The 19,476-nt window shown below is 38.0% G+C and overlaps 1 protein-coding gene across 1 annotated transcript in view; it reads right to left on the bottom strand.

Moving 5' to 3' along the window:
- The window catches only part of EYS (eyes shut homolog), an 867,458-nt gene that overhangs the window by 495,153 nt on the left and 352,829 nt on the right, over positions 1 to 19,476 (bottom strand). The window contains exons 22-24 of the mRNA XM_040598785.1: positions 16,714 to 16,810; positions 15,701 to 15,808; positions 14,883 to 15,028 (exon numbers count right to left, since the gene is read on the bottom strand). Coding sequence (XP_040454719.1) covers positions 14,883 to 15,028; positions 15,701 to 15,808; positions 16,714 to 16,810 — 351 coding nt within the window. The remainder of the gene's footprint in view (positions 1 to 14,882; positions 15,029 to 15,700; positions 15,809 to 16,713; positions 16,811 to 19,476) is intronic.

Here is a 19,476-nt window from a genome sequence, read left to right as displayed (position 1 = left end):
AGTGACTAATACCAGAGATTTAGATTTTCTGTTTCTATTGTATTTTGCATCAGTGATAGATTTATTTCAGGCAGTTATTTCATTTTCCTTATATTAAGTCAAGTTAAATTGGTGCTGATCAGACTACAGAAAATTTGAGTCATTGCAAACTGTTTTGAAGTAAATATTCTTTTCTTTAGGCAAAGTTTTGATTTCCACTCTGGATGGGAAAGCAAAGAAAGCTTTATAAAATAAGATTAGACCACAGTAAACAAGGTAATTAAGACAAATACAGATTAATTTGATTGGTCTAAAATTTTGAAAACAATTCTTTTCATTAAATATCAATCGGGGATCTTCGGTATGTATGCATGGCTTTTGAGAACTGTATCTGCCTGTTAATTTAAAAGTGAATGCAAGAACCAGAGGGATCAAACACAACAAACATCACCTATAGCTTGCACTGTCTGTTATTTAGATATTTGAACTCCAGACTGGAGTATGATGAAACCATCAGAAGCAGCAATCTACCTAAGCAAATTACTTCTTGGCTTATTGGTGTGCTTTAGTTATAAAGAGCATCAGATCAAACATCAGATCTTACTGATCTGAACATTTTCTACCAAAAAAACCCAGAAATTCAAAAATTCATGATCTTGTGACAGATGAAAGGGAACATACCATAAAAAGAGTCTAGAATTTAATGACACTCCTCTTAATGTTTTAACAGCCTCATAGTCAAAATTATCAGTACTGAAAAGCATCAATATTAAACTGGTTATACTAAAAATCCCCCCAAACCTTCAAATGTCCCTGTGGGTTTTAAGTCTGACACTACAGTTTTCTCCTGAAAATTGTAGATGGGGGTGGAGGGCATTGCAAGCATTTCCCAGCATCATGGTATCTTTGCCAGGAGGACTGTGATATGCCTGGTGGGGGACGACTTCTCTTTGTCTCAAGGAACATGTCGATACTTTCTTCCTACCCTAGTTTTGGACTCTGCTTGTGTTTCCCTTTATACCTTTACCTGACACAGCCCCCTTCCTTCTCCCAGGCTGCCAGCTGCAGCGTGGCAGTGGCCCCCAGCCTTTCCAGCCCCATGCACACAAAAGGTGATGGTTTGTCAGACAGTGACTGAAGGGGCATGTCACCTCCTCCCCAGAGAGGCCACCCCAGAGCTGGAGCTGGAGCAGGGGACCAGCAGCCACTTGCCAGTGCAGGGGTTAAACCAGCAACACCCAGCTCAGGCCATGGAGGGGCTGAGCCCTGCACTGCTAGCTCTGCGCACAGCTGTGCCTCCCTCTTCTAAGGGCAGAAATTGTGTTTATGGGATTACAAAATGATAAAATCAAACCATACCTAAAGATATCACAGTTTAAAATATGATTCAGTTTACAGATGAATAAACTTACAAAAAGGGATGGAGAACAAGATAAATCTGAAGACAGTGCAAGTAAAACCTATTAATTCATATCTGAATATTGGAAACACCATGACAAAATTGTCATAGTTGTCACTACTGCCAGAGGAGGTCACATTGTAGTTGAGCAAGATGCAAATATAAATTCAATATTTACAACATTTTAAATTTGATTTTACAAACATAGGTTTTATTATGAGCAATTATTTATTAAAACTGAGAAAAACGTTTTAGACTAAAAGATAACTGAAAACTTGTAGCTGAAACAAATCGTTAAGAAGCAAAGTATCTCTTATTTGAACTAACACAGTTCAATAGGGAGAAAAGAATTGTATTGGTATGTTATATCATACGTAACATATTTTTCATGTATTGCATAGATCTGTCAAAAAAACCACACATAGCCCTACAGAGAAATACCCATGTTTTATTCAGTGTATTTGCTGTGTGTTAGCCATTTTAGTGTTAAGATTGCAATATAAAATAGAGTGTAAAAATAAAATATGGGAAAATTGGAGAGCTCTACTATGTGGTAAAGGCATCAAGAAAAAGATGTTCTAGCACCACTCTAAAGTAATGTAAGTATAGCTTTGTGCAAAAAAGTATATACTCAAATTTACTTCATTATCACTCTATACCCTGAATGCCTCCAGAATATACTATTATAATAATTATTATTATTATAGCTTTTGATTTTCTTCTTGATTGGGTATGTTTTATGTAGTCTGTAATAGTCTTACTTAAAAATGAAGCACTTGCACATTTTTACAGTCAAATGATAATGAAAGTCAAAGTCTACTGTATAGCTAAAAACTCAACTTGTCTTTCTCTTCTTAAGACACAAGGATATTAATAATGTATTATTCATATTAAAATTTAAATATCATATCAGAAATGAGAACAATACTGTCATTGGAGGTTTTCCAGACTGAACTACAAAGCCTTGAGCAGCCTTAATAACTGGAAATACTCTTAATTACTGATGAGAAAATGTATTATTTATAATACAGGTATGCCTTGGGTATTACATTTAGGCACTAATGTTTGGTTCATTTAATTACTATAGCACACCTTCATTATTTGTTTCCAGTGAGAACTTGGCAACTTAGTATTTTAGACTCGCTGTGGGGAAAGAAAACCAATCCAAGTCATATAATCAGTGAGACCCAGAGAGCTGCCCCATACATTTTTCCATTACAAACTAGGAAAAAAACCCAATGCAATTGCTATGAAAGTGAATAGATTCTTAGCATGAAAGGTCAACCCATGCTACCTTAGGGAACAAAATACTCTTCATGAAGTCATCTATTTTGAATCCTGTTGAGGATAAAAGACAAGAGACTGCTGGCAAACATAGCTACAGAGAACCAAAGAAAACCCATGATGCTACTACCATGGCCATAATTTTCAGAAAGAAGCAGCACAAATTTATTCTAACATACAGCATGTTGAGTTCTGTGAAGTGAAACCGTCACTCAGCAGTCATTGCTTTATTTATTACTGTGCTGACTGAAACATTCTCAGGTTTTTAGTGATGAACTGCATGTTTTTATCTAACTAGTTCCCAGTCATTAATTTTTGAGTGCAAAACAAAAAAACCCCACAGCATCAGAAATAGCTATGAAAATATTCTTATTTGTAACAATTTAGACATTAAGTACATTTACAAGTTGCTCAAAGAAATATCACGTAATCACAGAACAGATGAGCATTATGATGCGTAATGTTCCTCCGTGGTGTTCTCACATTAAAGCTGCTTAAAAGTTCCATTGTCACAGTATCTGTAGCAGAGCAATTTGCGTGGAAATTCAATTTGCTGGCCTTAGCATGCTCAGTGGCATACTTGAGTATATTCAAAGTCCCCACTAAAGTTACACTTGCTGCTAAGTACGGAGACTTTGCTAGCTTGCACCAGCTCTCACAGTTGCATTAGTGCTTTCTCAAATCTGTTGTAAGTATAATGTGAAGCACTGATTTTGGCTCTAGAAGCCCTAGATAATTTAAATTCTCACCTAATAGCTTACCATAATAGGTAAGATTCAGATATAATTACTTGAGCACAAGTTCTCAAATGTTCTCACTGGACAGTCCTATCCCCTGAATTCTGCACTTCAAGCAGCTCAAAAAATCTTCAGGGAAGGATTCTGCATTTGCTTTACCCTGAAAGACTGATCTGATAGATTATATTTATGTTATCAGTTTTGGTTACTACCTGTTTAGCTGGGGATTGTCCAAGTTTTATTATTTATTTATTCTGTTAATTAGTATGTGCATATCTTCAGAAAGATACTTACGTGGTATATATAGTATAATGATAAAAAACATAAGGCAAACCACAGAATTCACAGCAGCACTTCCATAATTAGGATATAATGTTTAACAGCAATTCTAGTCTTGTGAGGCATGCTTTCCTGGAGGAAGGGATTATGATGATGATTTATTATTATTATCATGATTGTTTTGCCACTTTGTTGCAAGAACACATAAATAACAAGAATGGTGCCAATATTCTTGGAGGCCTCATCAAAATCTGTTACTTTTACAGAGGCAACCTGTCTTTCCATGAAATCCATAAGGCAAATCAAGTACCAAAGGACTTTAGAAACTAGAAAACTGAGGAAAGAACTATTAGCAGATGTCTAGGTAGCATAACGCAGAAGTATGTTAGAGTCCCTAAGAAAGATACACAAAGCAGAAGCTCTGGAAGCCCAAAGGACTTTAGCCATGTTAGTATGGCATTGATCTGGCTTTACTGCCATGACTCTAAGAACTAACAGCCTGTGGCTGACACCATTCTGATGCAGCTAATTTTTTTCTTTTACCATTCAATCTAGCTTGCAAATTTTGAACTGTGATGTAGAGTATGCTTACTGCTGTCAGTTTCATGAGTCTAAGAGATCATATTCCTCCATGTTCACTAATGAATTAAGAAACTGTTCTCAAACATTTCCAGATATGCTTGATACAGAGCAAGAATGCTTGACAGAAACTGACAGAACGCACAACTGACAGATGGCTCACCTACTGGGTATTTTATATTGAAAATATTTCTTCCTTTTTTTTCCTCACTTAGTATACATGATAAATATTAAACAGATCAGCTACAGAAAGAGAGAGAATGTAGGAGAGGATGCATCATCATAATCTTACGTTACAGGCAAGAATCAGATTCAAGAATTTGTTCTGGTCAGTCTGGAGTGATGTATGCAAAAAGAAGCAGAAGTTATTTGAAACTCTCTATTTATGCTGTTGCATTTAGTAACCTCTATGAAGGTGCAGGAAACTTGGAAGAAAGTCTGTGAGAATCAAACTGAGACTTTCTCCCAATCCATGATGCCACTTTAGGCAACGGGTACAATATGAAATGGGTGCAAATCCTAACATCTACATGACTGCATGAACAGTGCCCTTTTTATCATTGTGAAGCAGTGTATTTACATTGATGGTATTTGTAAATAACCACAATTCATAAATAACAGTTTCTTTTCAGCAGTCAAATAAAGAGAAGCAAAGCTAGTTCTATTCCTTTTTTACTGAATCCTATGAACCCAGAAAGAGAAGCTGGTTCTGTTTGAAGATACATAGGAATTAACTGTACAACACATTGGTGGAATCACCTTAGAATTACTATACTAACTACCTTCAAATCAGACAGTAATGAGCACGAAGAACAAACACTTCACATTAAGATATTCTTTGCCAAAATACAAGGATTTTTCTCCCTAAAGGCGCAGATCTGTAACCCAAAACAATTATATTTTACTAAACAAGGGGAGTGTACTGTCATCCAAGTTCCTAATCATCAGATATAATTTGTATACACAGTGAGAGTTGCTGTAGCCAAACACTCATTATGAATGGACTGTAGCATTGCATATTTTGAGCATAATCTGTACAAAAAATTAGGTAGTTACTGTCTTTGTCTCCTTAAGGACCATAGATTTGCATGCACTATAGAGACTTTTCTTTCTTACAAATAGGGTTCTTAGCTGTTCAGTAACTTCACTGCCTCGAAATTACAAACACATTTTTCTAGCTTTCTAGTTGGAGGTCACTGCTACATGGTATAGTAACCTTTACAGACCACATAAAATAAATGTTTTCTCAAAGAAGAAAATATGTACTAGACTACCTTCTGTTGCTGAAGCTGTAAATACAAGATTTGAAATAAAATTATCAAAAGGTCACATCCAAATAGAGAACTTGGGTAATAAAGATTACACACAATAATCTAACTTGATTTCTGTTGTGTCATACAGAACACTGGGCCAAACATAAATTCTTGTATTCAGTTCTTGTACTCATTTCCTGTAATTCAGCACCTTATGGGCTGCATCTGAGTGCAGAGACAGTTGCCTTGCATCCTCGCAAAGTTGCTTTCTATCATGTTTGGAAGACCATGAAAACTGGGGAAGGTCCCCAGGGACTAGATTGTACTTATCTCCCAAAAAAAGCTGAGGAACTACAGGCCATTAAGTCTCACTTTATTCCCTGGGAAGATCATGGAGTGAATTCTCTTAGAGACCATTTCTAAGCAATAGACGGAGAACAAGGTGACCAAGAACAACATTACATACATTGAGAGCAAACTTGTGGAGAAGGACTTGGGGTACTCATTGATGAAAAGCTGGACATGAGCCAGCAATGTGTGCTCACAGCCCAGAAGGCCAACTGCATCCTGGGCTGCATCAAAAGAAGCATGGTCAGCAGGTCAAAAGAGGTGATTCTGCCCCTCTCTGCTCTGGCGACACCCCACCTGCAGGAGCGGGCTGGAAACTAGGACCATGCGTGGCAATCAGTTAGCTGAGGGGAATGTGCTTGAGTTTGTCTAGACAACAATTAACATGATGAGACATGTTTGCAGAGCACAGGGGAGTGGGAGACGGATGGCGCCAAGGATGGCGCCAAGGAAAGGTAACACCTTGCAGTTAATTGCTGGTAGTTAACCACCAATCGGGGATTGCCTAGTATGCAAGGCTTAGCTTCAAGAACCAATCTGTTTAAAACGCGCAGCTTCTGAAAGTGTATAAAAACTCGTGCTTCTGTACAATAAATTGACATTTGCTTGCATCAAGCTGCGTCCCGTCTCTTCATTCGCCGCACCCACCTGAAGTGCTGTGTCCAGCTCTGGAGCCCTCAGCACAGGGAAGACATGGACCTGTTAGAACAGGTCCAGAGGAGGGCCACAAAAATTATAAGAGATGGAACACCTCTCCTATGAAGACCAGCTGAGAGGGTTGGGGTTGCTCGGCCTCAAGAAGGGAAGGCTCCAGGGAGATTTTTTTGCAGCCTGTCAGTACTTAAAGGGGACTTAGGAGAAAGATGGGGAAAGACTTTTTAGCAGGGCCTGTCACAAAAAGCTAAGAGGTAATGGTTTTACACTAAAAGAGGGTAGATTCAAACTAGATATATATAAGGAAGAATTTTTTTATGATGAGGGTGGTGAAACACTGGCACAGGTTAGCCAGAGAGGTGGTAGGTGCCCCATACCCAGAAATATTCAAGGTCAGGCTGGACGGGGCTCTGAGCAACCTGAGTGATTTGAAGATGTCCTTGGTCACTGCATGGGGGTTGGGCTGGGATGACTTTCAACGGTCCCTTTGAACCTGAACTATTCTTGATTGTACAGGTTTATCAAGGGAAAATCATGCTGGAGCAATGTGATTGCCTTTTATGATGAAATGACTAGGCTTGTGAAAGAGTAGACAGCAGTGGATGCCACTTATCTTGATTTTAGCAAGGCTTCCACACTGTCTCCCACAGTACTCCTGTACCCAAATTAGGGCACTAAGAGCCTGGAAGTCTGGAAGGGTGGACAACTTGATGGCTAAAAAGCTGCCTACCAGGCTGGGCTCAGAGGGTTGTGGTTAATAGATCATACTGTTCCAGGAGGCTTGTTAAGAGAGGAGTACCCTCAACTCTGCCACAAGTCTCAGAAATCTGGGAGGCGTGAGACCAGACTTCAGTAGTAAATCCTGAAAAAAAGACAACTTTGGGTACCTCAGACTCTTCCATGCCTTTTGTCACTAGGTCCCTCTCTCCACTGCGAATCAGGCCTGCTTTTTTACTGGCTTTCCTTTTCCTGACAATGTATATATAGAAGGCCTTCTAGTGGCTTTGCACATCATTCTCTGTTCTCAAGTCTAGCTGAGCTTTTCCTTTCCTAATTTCAACTCTGCACACCCAGGGTAATAGCTTCATATTCCTCCGAAGCAGTCTATCCCTCTCCTTCCACCAACTGCGTGCTTCTTTTCTGCATGTGAGCTCAGTCAGGTGTTGCCTATTTATCCTTGCTGGCCATCTGCCATACCTTCTTGACCACTGTCTTCCTTGAACGAGGATAAGCAGTATTTAGAACAAACCTGCTACCAGACTAAGATTTAATTAATTGAAGTGTGACTTAAGGCTTTAGTTAGTAGATGGTAAGTCACTCTGAGAGGAAACTCTCAAGGGGTGTTTACGTCCTGACCTCAGCTCTCAGGAGAGTAAACGAGCAGCCTAGACTTGGCATTTCAAACCAAATACTCAATGAGGTTACACCTTACTGTTCTATGTCCTCTCTGGCCCAGGAAATCTTTGCTGAATAGTGTTGAAGCTCAGCAAGTACAGCAAAAGTGCCCTCTCATTTCCTTACAAATCAGGCTAACTCATAGCACAGACATTACAGGACTTCTCAGCAAAACACATAAATTTGCCTTTCATGATGGTGTGTTCCCTGAACTTAAAATTCTACAAACTTACGTGAATGGTCAAATCATTAAACTAAAAGACAGACACCACCACCTCCACAGTTAATACAGAAACACAGTTCTGTCAGAACACATTAGATTTGTTCTTGGCATGGCAAATTTTGGCCTCCTGTGATATGCAAGATGCACCTTGATTTGATGTTTCAGGGAGCATACCAGGAGATTCCTCCCCTCTGAGTCGAAATAAATAATCCCTTCAGTTAGTAGTGTAGTTGCTCTCCCTCCAGATACCAATAGCAAGGCAGACAGACAGAGGCTTGAGGAGTGTAATCACTGCCAGAGCTGGCTGGCACTACAAAGCTGCAGAAGTAGATGGGAAGGTCAAAAAGATAAAGAAAACTTCTCTCCCTTTTCATTGATTAGATCTTGTGGGACTTTCTTGCTAGGTCAGCCTGTTGTATAAAAAGCAGAGCAAACTTTTCATTGTCACGTAGACAAGATGAATAGCAGGTCCTGAGGCCCAGCATAAGGAAGGTGGAGGCTCAGAGCTGGCATTAAAGACAAAATAAAAGATGAGTTATTTAAGCCAAGGTTTTCATTTGGTTTAACATAAAATTTAAGTGCACCCTTAGTCACTTCCAAGTGTCAGTTTGTACTGATCTCATAAAGATAAGATTATAAGGGTAGATCTGAGATTAAGAGAATAGCTATTTAGAATTAAGGTATAATTACTGGTCTGTAGAAATGACGACTGAACCTTCACAGCAAAAAGTGATTTTTTGTACCCGAGTCATCTTTAGGCATCTTTTGGATCAGATATCCAATAACTGGCAGTCTGAATCAGAATTCTGAATTTATATACATCCGTTTAATACACATCCTATTTTAGCCACTGAAATCTTATTCTGAGTATTGGATGGAGGTGTCAAGATGCCGGGGGGAGGCAAAATCTGCAAGGCAGCTTCTGTGAGAAGAGACCAGGAGCTGTCTCATGCCAGACACAGACAGTTCCAGCTGGTGCCAGTAAGACACAGCTGAGCCCCTCATCCCGGATGGTGGCACCTCTGTGAAAACCTATTTCAGAAAGGGGAAAACACTGCACAGGCTGAGTGAGGAGGGGAAAAGTGAGTAACAATCCTGTGAGTGGCAAGGTCAGAGACGAAGGGAGAGGAGGTGTTCCAGGTGCAGGAGCAGAGATTTCCCAGCAGCCCGTGGAGGAGATCACTGTGGAGCAGGTATTCCCCTGCAGCCTGTGGAAAGCACTCCTGACACAAGCAGATATCCACACTGCAACCCATGGAGGACTCAGCGATGGAGCAGGTGGATTAATTCCTGAAGGAACTGTGGCGACTGGAAAGCCCGTGCTGAAGCATGCGTATCTTGAAGGACTACAGCCTAGAGAGAGAGGACCCATGAAGGAGCAGGGGAAAAGTGCGAGGACGAGGGAGCAACAGAGAGGAACTGTTACGGACTGAACTGAACGCAACCTCCCATTCCACATCTCCCTGGGCCGCTCTGGGGCAGGGAGGTAGAGGAGTTGGGAATGAAGTTGAGCCAGTGAAGGGGGGCAAGGGGGAAAGTGTTGCTTTATTTTGTCTTTCTTTCTTACCGTCCAAAAATCTATTTTAATTGGCAATAAAATATATTCATTTTCCTCAAGTGAAGTCTGTTTTGGCCGTGATGATAACTGGGAAGTGATCTCCCTGTCTTTATCCCAACCCATCAGGTTTTTTTTTTTATTTTTGCCTGTCCTGATGATAAGGGGGACTGAGAAAGCAGCTGAGTGAGCATCTGACAGCTGGCCAAGGTCAACCCAACTCATTTTAGGAAAAAACCTTCAGTCTTTGCAGAGATCTTAAAATTATTTAGTTAACTTCAAACAAAGAAAATCAGAAAATGAAGACGTAGGAAGTACCAACTCTGTCAAGGAGGGTAGTAATGACTCGGTAATCTGAGAATCCTTTGAAATTAACCAACAGGGAATTATCAAACGAAATGCTACAGCCAAAAACTTGTATTCTTATTAAACCCATTCTGCAGCAGACTTGGTGACCCAGACACTTATGGCTTATACTTGAATATAAAATACATTTTTTCATGAACATGAGAAATATTTCACCTGAGGCATTTCTGAATCATCCGGACTACACTTTGCCATAAGGTTGTTCAGATGGTAAGATTTATAAAGAAGTGATTAACACCTCAGTCATGAAAATGACCTTCAGGATAAATGATCATAATACATTATGTTTAATTACTTTTTCCTTTTAAGATGTTATATTACGCAGCTGAAAGTAATATTAGTGTTTTAATTAACAGGGTTTTAATATTAAACTGAGTGGAATATATACATTTTTTTTTTGTTGTTTTTTTTATATAATTATGTAGCAGTGTACATTAAGGATGCAACATGATATTGATTTGCGAATAGGTAGATATTGCTATACTCATTTATTGTATTTCCTTATTTTGCTTTTATTTTTAAATTGCTGATTATATTCCATTTAATTTATAATTTCACAAACAGCCACAAGAATTCTACTTGATTGCACCATATCTTCAGATTCTCTAACAGAGGTTTACTAACCTACCAAGTCATAATTAAATCTGACATAGCCTCTGTTTCTCCTTTGATTTCCTTAGATTATGTAAAAAGTTCCTGTATTTATTGTAACAGTTATGAAATCAAAGGATTCTGGAATCATATAGAGGAAAAGAAGAAAACAGTCCCTGAACAAGACATATTTAAAAGGCTATCTTAGCGCTAAAAGGCAACTATGTAAGCTTGGTGTTTTCTTGCCCAAAAGATCTATCCTGCACGTACATTAAATCTTTTATGGTATATTACAAAGCATAACATTTAGAGTACAACATTTGCAATACAAATTCAACAGTTCAGTTACAGCCACCAAGATTCATCGCTCCACGCAACGAATGGCTGACCATGTAGACAAAACAGGCTTTAGATTCAGTTATTCAGAAGGTATCTTTCAGTTTTATGTTGTTATACCTAACACTCAGGCACCACTAAGACACTAACAATAAGCAGTAATAACTCTGTGAGTAAAAAGCTATTCTACTTAGGAGTTTGAGCCACTGATTTTTTGAGTTAGTTCCATAAACCAGGCCACATTTTTCTCATGTGAAGATAGGAGGGATGGAACAAGAATAATAAGAATGGGGAATTAAAGAGTTCACAGAATTTTGTAGCGAACTGGTTACCTAGAGACTTTATGCTATGCTACTGCTAAGTTCCTTTGTAGTACCTAAGCATTAAACACAAAAAATAGTTTTCCAGGGCTGAGTCTTTCAACATGAAAGTTTAATGCTATTTCAAATAAATCAATATTTTTTGCAATGGAGTGTAAAACTAGGAAAAACTAACGATGTTTCTGTGTACTTAGAAGAGAGTAGTTAAACTAATGCAAGGAGACAGTCTGTAGCTTTAGTATGCTGAAGTCATAGATCTGCAGAAACAACATATGTCTGTTTACAAAGATCATTTTGGGCAACGAGGATGATGTATAATGTTATATAGAATTGCTAAAGAGCCAATACAAGTGAAAGAATAGCAATAGCTGGTAGAGCTGGAATAATTAGATCTTGTGTTATCAAAAGGATCTAGTAGAAATGAGCAGTATTGTTTCATGGAGCAACGCTGGCACGCCAAAGCAATAATAAAAACAAGAGGGGCCAAGCTGGGGATGGAAAGTTCATGTCACTGTGTCATCTGCACCTTTGATGTGACCTTGCTAGCCAGTGTGATTGAGGACAACTAAACCTATGCAGAAGGCTACTGCTGAAGAGGGGATGCACTCATTTCTACAAGGTATACTGCCAAATTAAAAAAAAAAAAAAAAAGGAAAGGAAAGGAACAATGTACTTTTGAAAGGATAACTTGATTATTTGGTTTAATCCTTTTGTTAATTTTCCCCTATTTCTAATATAGCACTGCTTTATTAAGTTACTTCTCATTTTAAGCCAGGCAAAAACCACTTTCTTGAATGCCCAGATCACTTATTTTGTGAAGTATCTGGGTTGAGGACTTTAACCAGGGTTTATTAGTGATACCTAGGGTTTAAGACCACGATTACTGCCAATTACATCCTGTCAGAAAGGATACATCTGTGCATTCATCATCTGAACTGCGGTAACTTTTTGTAGGAGTGTACTTGAGATGCAAACCATTATATTTTTTTGTTAGCAGTGTTGAGCAAAAGCTGTATTTTAATAGTTAATAAATTATTTTAACATGCTTTTGTTAAACAGCTATTTAAAGTGAAATAAAACTATGAACAATGTAAAATAAATCCAAAATAAGATAAATTTATGGAAATCTTAAAATTTTAAGAGATATATTAGCTGCCAGATTTTTAGAGCGTACAGAGTAGAGAACAGTGTCTAAAGACATTCAATTACATGATGACCAAAAAAGCCATTCAAAATTTCTGATGAAAGTTAATGCTTTTAAATAAGTTTTTATAAATAAAATATAGTAACATAATGTGGCCAAATCCATTTAATGTACTGTAAATTGTTCCAGTTCCCATACGAATTTATAAATTCTTAACATTTTAATAATTACAGACAATGATTACAGTTTTCTCTGTACAAGTACATTAAAACATTTTTGAAATGCAAATGATTATTGAAAGCAATACACACTTACGTAACTTTAAAGGCACTTTTAACTGTGACAGAAAAAAAAAAGCTGTTCCTAAATGTATGCAATTACTAAAGACAAAAGTGGAAATACACCTATGACTCAGTGTTAAACACTTTTGTTATACTGTTATAGATTCAGTACCTTAGATACTATTATTTTGTAGTTTTATAGTATTTTCTTTCATTAATTGTAATTCCAAAGGTCCGTACTCTCAAATAGTATAATTACATTTTCTGTAACGTAGGTAACATAAAAGCAAACTAAATATGAAAAATCAGCTATTAGCTATTTGAACTGTAATTGCTAGGAAAAGTTTTCAACCCTCAAACTATCAGAGAACTGTTTTATAATTCTGTATGTTTGCCAAGGGAAAATACACTTGACACATGCTCTTTTTGCTTCGTTATCCCGAAAAGCAATGCCTTGCTCTGAAAAGACCTTGCTTTGAAATCAAATTACTTTCACTCACCTCTGGGCCTACTAACACTGCAACTTTATTTTACAACCTTAGTTCAACTGCTACACCAAACACTTTGTATTGGATGAATTATTCCTTATCTAACTGGTACACTGCACAGTGGATGTCCAAATTTTGTGGATGTCACTTTAACATGGTGGTCGTGGGAAATCACAGGTTATAATTAAGTTATGGGCAATCTATCACTAATTTTTGAGTAAGGTTTCAGTATCTGATAGACACCTGGATATCACATCACTCTTGTTAGTAAATAACTAACACTAAGTAGTAAACAAATATTCTTTTAAATATACTAAAATAATTTGTACCAGTAAATAACTACTTGTAATAGCAAACAACTACTACAGGTGATTAAAAAAAATAATCACAAAAAACCCCCCTAACAAATCACATCATCCTATCTTGTTGGTCAAATCTCTTAGGGAAAAGAACTCAAGTCAAACTGCTTAGTCAATAATGAAGAATCAGAAAAGGAAAGCAAACCTGCAGACTGCCTTTCAGGTTTAGGTGTCCTGTCTTTTATGATTATAAATGGGAATTCTTACAGAAACATATACATAAAGGTGAAGACAGCTTTTTTAACATCTCTTACTTAAAATCGTAAATCTGCAGTACCACTGCCCAACGAATCAAAATTTCTGTGATACCCAAGAAGTATTATTCAGAACGCAGCCCTTCTGAAGAAGAGGGGCAGGAGGAGAGGGAGCTTTTAAAGATTTAAGCAAGAGAATTATATAGATTTTTCCATTTTTACTGAAATGTCAAGGATAAATTTGAAGAACACTGCACAAGTGGCATGTGGACTAAAGTTTGCAGTGAATGGAAGACGAATACATAGAAATACAGGTACTCCCAAATCTGTACTTGTTCTTTGTTCTGTGGAGAAATTAGATTCCTTCTAAGTGAATGCCAATTGCATCCTTTCTAATCTTATGAATTATGTGGTATTCATCACAGGCTAGAAGGGGTAAGAGAAAACATTTTATGCAAGAAGAATGCAGAAATGATACAACTTGAGGCAGTTGTAACAAACGCTTCTGTAGTCATATGACCCCATGTGTTTTAAGGTTGCTTAAGCTGGGTATATCAAAACATTACGTATGAATTACTGCAGCATGCAGAGCATTTAAATAAAAGTCAACTTCATTTTAGAAAAAAATTACTACACCTCTACCCATTAAATATTTTGTCATTAGTTCTTTAAAAATGTAAAGATTAACAGTAAAGGCAACAGTGTCAGTCCAACAGGTCAGCAATGTCAAAGTGTTAACTATGGTTCTGTGCAAATTCAAATGACAAGGTAGCATTCTATTATATTTGTATAATTTACTCAGTATCTATGGTAATACTTTTTTTCTTAGGTGAATTCAGAAAGTATTTTTCTTTGCACTACATAATCTCTCTTAATATGTTTCAGCTGAATGTATGGGTGACTAAAGAATTCATAAGTCAAGCTTTAATATAAGTAATGTCTTGAGCTACTCACAAAGAACTGGATCAAAGTTCTATTTAAAATAATACTGAGTTATCCTCCAAATAAGAAGATGATCCTGTGTACTCTTCCTTGATGGGGTTGAGGCCATTGCTATAAAATTAAGATATGTAAAACCTGTGAAATAGCCTTCTCCACTGTGGTAGAGTGGACCATACCTGTGAATCCAGGGGGACAGAAACACCGATAGCCTCCAAGGCGGTTGATGCAGCTTCCTCCATGCAAGCAAGGCAAAGTTTCGCACTCATTTACATCCATCTCACACAGAGACCCATAGTAGCCAGGTGCACAACTACAGACAAATCTTCAGAAAAGGGAAAATCAAGTAAGTCAACAAAAGTAAACAACATGTTCTATTCCAATATTCTGAAGCTATATGCGTATCCCGATGTCAAGCTGGTTTCCCTAATCCTCAACCATATTAAAATAATTAACCAACTTCTCTCATTTCCGTGTTTCTGAAGCAAGCAAAGAAATTCAGTCTTTTTAAATTACTAGAAAAATTGTGCACAATAACTTTATCTGAAGGAAAAAGGAATGACTCAAAGGCAAATTTTTTTGGACACAAGTCTCTGAATAACTGTACAGTGCTGTGGAACAAAGTACAAATTTCTCTATTGCTTAAACTTAACTTTTTGTAAACATTTACATTAGAAAAGGTCATTGTTGGAAGCTGAAAAGAGAGATGTAGCAATCTAACTGAAGATCAGTTTTCCTCTTATTTCACTCTCATACCAAATTTAAAAAGGAAAAAAAAAAAAGTAAGGAGGGAAAGAACAAGTTCTGCTGAAAACAGTTTCCCTTCTTTTTTTCTCTCAGGTAACAAAAAACAAATATCTGAGTCAGCAGCATTTGCCTGCCTCATTTTAACAGAATCCTTGTCAGATGCTGAAGGCCCCATACAAACCTCAAGGCAGAAAGCAGACTTTATACATAAAGAAATCAGGGAATTGTTTCTCATTTAGTAATAACTAACCTGTTCACAAGATCCAGGCAAGTTCCATTGTTCTTGCAGGGTCTTGATAAGCATTCATTAATCTCCACTTCACACAGTGTCCCAGTAAAGCCATGCTGGCAGGAGCATCTAGCAAAAAGAATGTCACTGCATTACTTTTTAGTTTCGTATAAAAGATTCTTGAAAAATGTGGCAGATTTTGAGGGGTACAACTAGGTGGTTCCAAAATTGTTATTTTCTGATCGTTACAAGGTGTTGTACTTTAACACGCTTCACAAGTAACTGCAGTTCACAAAATAAGATTTTTGTCATTATTAGTTGAAGGCCACAGGCTTTGTGCTGACCCCACTGTGCAAGGGCTCAGAACTTGCCTTGGCCTGAACTGGTTTTCACTTGTTCTGACACCTGCCCTGGAGCCAACTGGCTGCTGCCTCGTCCTTTAGCTTCAGCTCCAGCAACAGCACCTACAGTAAGGGTGCCACACACTGGGGTAATTATGGTGTAACAAACAATAGCCTTTTGTGTCCATGTGGAGAGGGGAATCTGGTAAACAGTGCAAAGGAAATAAACTGTGATAAGGAAACATACAAAAACTAGCTCCAAGCAGGCCTGAGACTGAAGATTAGAAAAAACATCACACTTCTGGCAAAGACTTCAAGATGCTGGTAATATACACTAACTGCCAGTTCTTCTGGTATTGGCTTCATTGTTCATGAAACTGTTTTCTATTAATTTCAACTTAAACTATTAGTATTATTGTAACTGGACTAACAACAACCGTTTGTTGTATTTGGTTAAATTCTTAAGATTTTTCTTAGCCCTACAATAGATTCTTAGGTCCACGTGTATGGTATACATGTACGTTTTTGCCCACAAGAAGATTTAGAGTGTAATGTAACGGTGTCAAATGCATCACAAGAAAAGATGTATCACATCACTGAAGAACAGCAAGTATAATACAAGACAAAGTACCAAAAGGTGACAAATATCCATGTATCATACTGAATACCTGTCATTAAAATAATTCTCCTCACCTGTAACTGTTAACCCCGTCCACACAGAGACCTTCATTCTGACATGGATGGGAGACACACTCATCGCTGTTAACTTCACAGTAAGTACCCTCAAATCCTGAAACACAGATATTGACTGTGAATGAGTGAATTCTGCTACATAACGTGAATATAAGGGCCACAGATCCTTTTGGAGGTTCAGGGCCATCTCAGACAATGGAAGTGGCAGGCCTGAGAAACCTCAGCTGCCCTTGAAGCTGTGCAAGAAAGAGCTGAGTGAACAGGAGCATCGCTGGTGAACTACCCCTTCTCCTGGGAGCATCTAAGCTGAGGCTTTTCACGCTCGGTACCTGACTGACCCGCGTTGCAGCCATGATTCTGCCTAGCCATGTACCTGTTTATCTGGATACTGACTCTGGCCTTCAGAGTAGCTCCCTGGCTTCACCTTGGACCTGCTCCATTCCCTGTAGCCTTGACTGATGAGCTGGCATACTATGCTGATCCTGGACACCATCATTGGTCCTGCTTTGCTCACCTCATTCAGATACTGGCCTTGACACTGAGGTCCGTGCCCTGGCAGCCTTGCTAAGACTCCTGTTACCTTTGCTGCTGGAGTAGCCAGACCTCACTGCTCTCCAAGGCCAGAGGCAGCAAGTGGATGCATTCGTAAAAGAACTTTCTCCAATTACCTTAGCTTCAACAAGTTCATTTCCAGAGAGTGTAAGAAGTCTTAACATACTTCAAATGAACCAGTGAGAACAGATATGGATGGAGCATCTGGCTAAATATACGCGGGAAATGTAACTGATTTTAAAGGACTGAAAAGGCTTTCTTAGGGAGTGTGCTAATACTAAAAGCTAATTCAATGAGTAATATATTACAAACATAATGCAAGTTAGAGAGACCACATTCAAAAGCAGTCAGTAGATGAGAAAAAATATTTAAATGGTTTTAATATTTAAATGAAGAAAAAAATGTGATTAAGATCTTATCTGCACAGTACATTACGCGTATAATACATTAAATTACAAAACATCCCAGAATATATGCTAAATAAAAATAAGAAACTTTTCAGTAATACAAGAATACTTCTTTTGCTCTTACACAGAATATTACATCTTGGATAAACTATAGCTACTTAGTTGAATCTTGCACAAATGGAATATGTGCGTTTCAACTGATGTAGTAAAGCAACCATTACAATAAAAAAAACCTGTTTGCACTGTAGTGACTATAATACCTGACCCCTGATAGCAGTCTGACTGAAGAGCATTTATGGTGTTCACCAAAGTGCTCTTGAACACCATTTACATAACAAAATTAAATTTAAAACAACTATTAAAAGAACCACTGAAATTAAGTCTGTATTATTATAAATATGATGAAGACTTTATTGGAGCCTCTATTAAAACAACCAGCAAAAATTGTTATATGTACACTTTTAGATAGTAAAATAAGGATAGTAATGACTTTTATTGTTATATTACGCATTTGTAGTTTTCAAAATACTTCACAGAAGTGGGGAAATCATGAAAGATGACAGAATAGTATTTTTATAGAGAGAAAATCATTACTGGAAAAATTAAGTGGCTTAGGTCAGCTGTAAAGAAAGCTGGAGAGGAATCTCTGCTGGCACTCCAATGTATGACCTAAACATCAGCTCACATCAAAGCACTTGGTATTTTCTTACCAGGATATTTCCTGTTCGACAATTTTCCTGGATAGACCTGTGTGCTGGTTTTGGCTAGGATAGCATAAATTTTCTTCATAGTACTGATACGGGGCTATGTTTTGGACTTACGCTTGAAAGTGTTGGCAATACTGGGATGTTCTTGTTATCGCTGAACAGTGCTTACACAGAGCCAAGGCCTTTTCTGCTTCTCACCCCACCATACCAGTAAGTAGGCTGGGGGTGCACAAGATACTGGGAGGTGACACAACCAGGACAGCTGACCACAACAGACCAAAGGCTCCTACTCAGCATATAAAGCTGTGGGGAAGGAGGGGACATTCAAAGTTATGGCTTTTGTCTTCCCAAGTCACCATTATATGTGATGGAGCGTGGCCTTCCTGGGGATGGCTGAACACCTCTCTGCCCATGGAAGTAACTGAACGAATTGCTTGCTTTGCTCTGCTTGCGCATGCAGCTTTTGCTTTGCCTACTACACTGTCTTTATCGCAACCCACAAGTTTTCACACTTTGAACCTTCCAATTCTTTCCCTTGTCGCAGTGGGACAGGGTGGTGAGCAAACGGCTCTGTGGTGCTTAGTCACCAGCCAGAGTTAAACTACAAAAACCTGACTGAAATGAGTCCTAAGTAGGTTTGCTGAAGGTTTCACAGCAGGGTCTACTACAAAGCTGGAAAATAAAGCCTGGAATGTATCTCAAACTAATTCTTCAATTACAGCCACTTACACTCTTATGATGTGATTCTTTTCTTCAGAGATATCTTGAGTGCAAAGTGATACCCTCAATTATTTGTGATTTGTATGACATTTCACAAAAACTTTATAAAATAATTGCCATCATAGAGGACAAAAGTTATCTATCGCAGTGTACTGCTTTGAGGAAGATCCCTCAGCACAGACAACCTTGTTATATTCTGAATCGTTTAGTTTATTTGCAAATAAACCAGAATGAACAATCCAAATACTTTTCTTAATCTGTAGCATGTGTAATCTGCATCCCAATAGTACAACTTCAGCCTTCATCTGCATTTGCCTGAAATGTGGTTAAAGGAAAAAGAAAGGTAAAAGGACTATAACTTGTGCTGTAGCATTCTA

The sequence above is a fragment of the Falco naumanni genome, chromosome 6 (assembly GCF_017639655.2).
Source record: "Falco naumanni isolate bFalNau1 chromosome 6, bFalNau1.pat, whole genome shotgun sequence".
NCBI classification, from domain to species: Eukaryota; Metazoa; Chordata; class Aves; order Falconiformes; family Falconidae; genus Falco; species Falco naumanni.
Note: the sequence above shows the minus strand (reverse complement) of the source record. Positions and strands in the feature narration are given on the sequence as shown.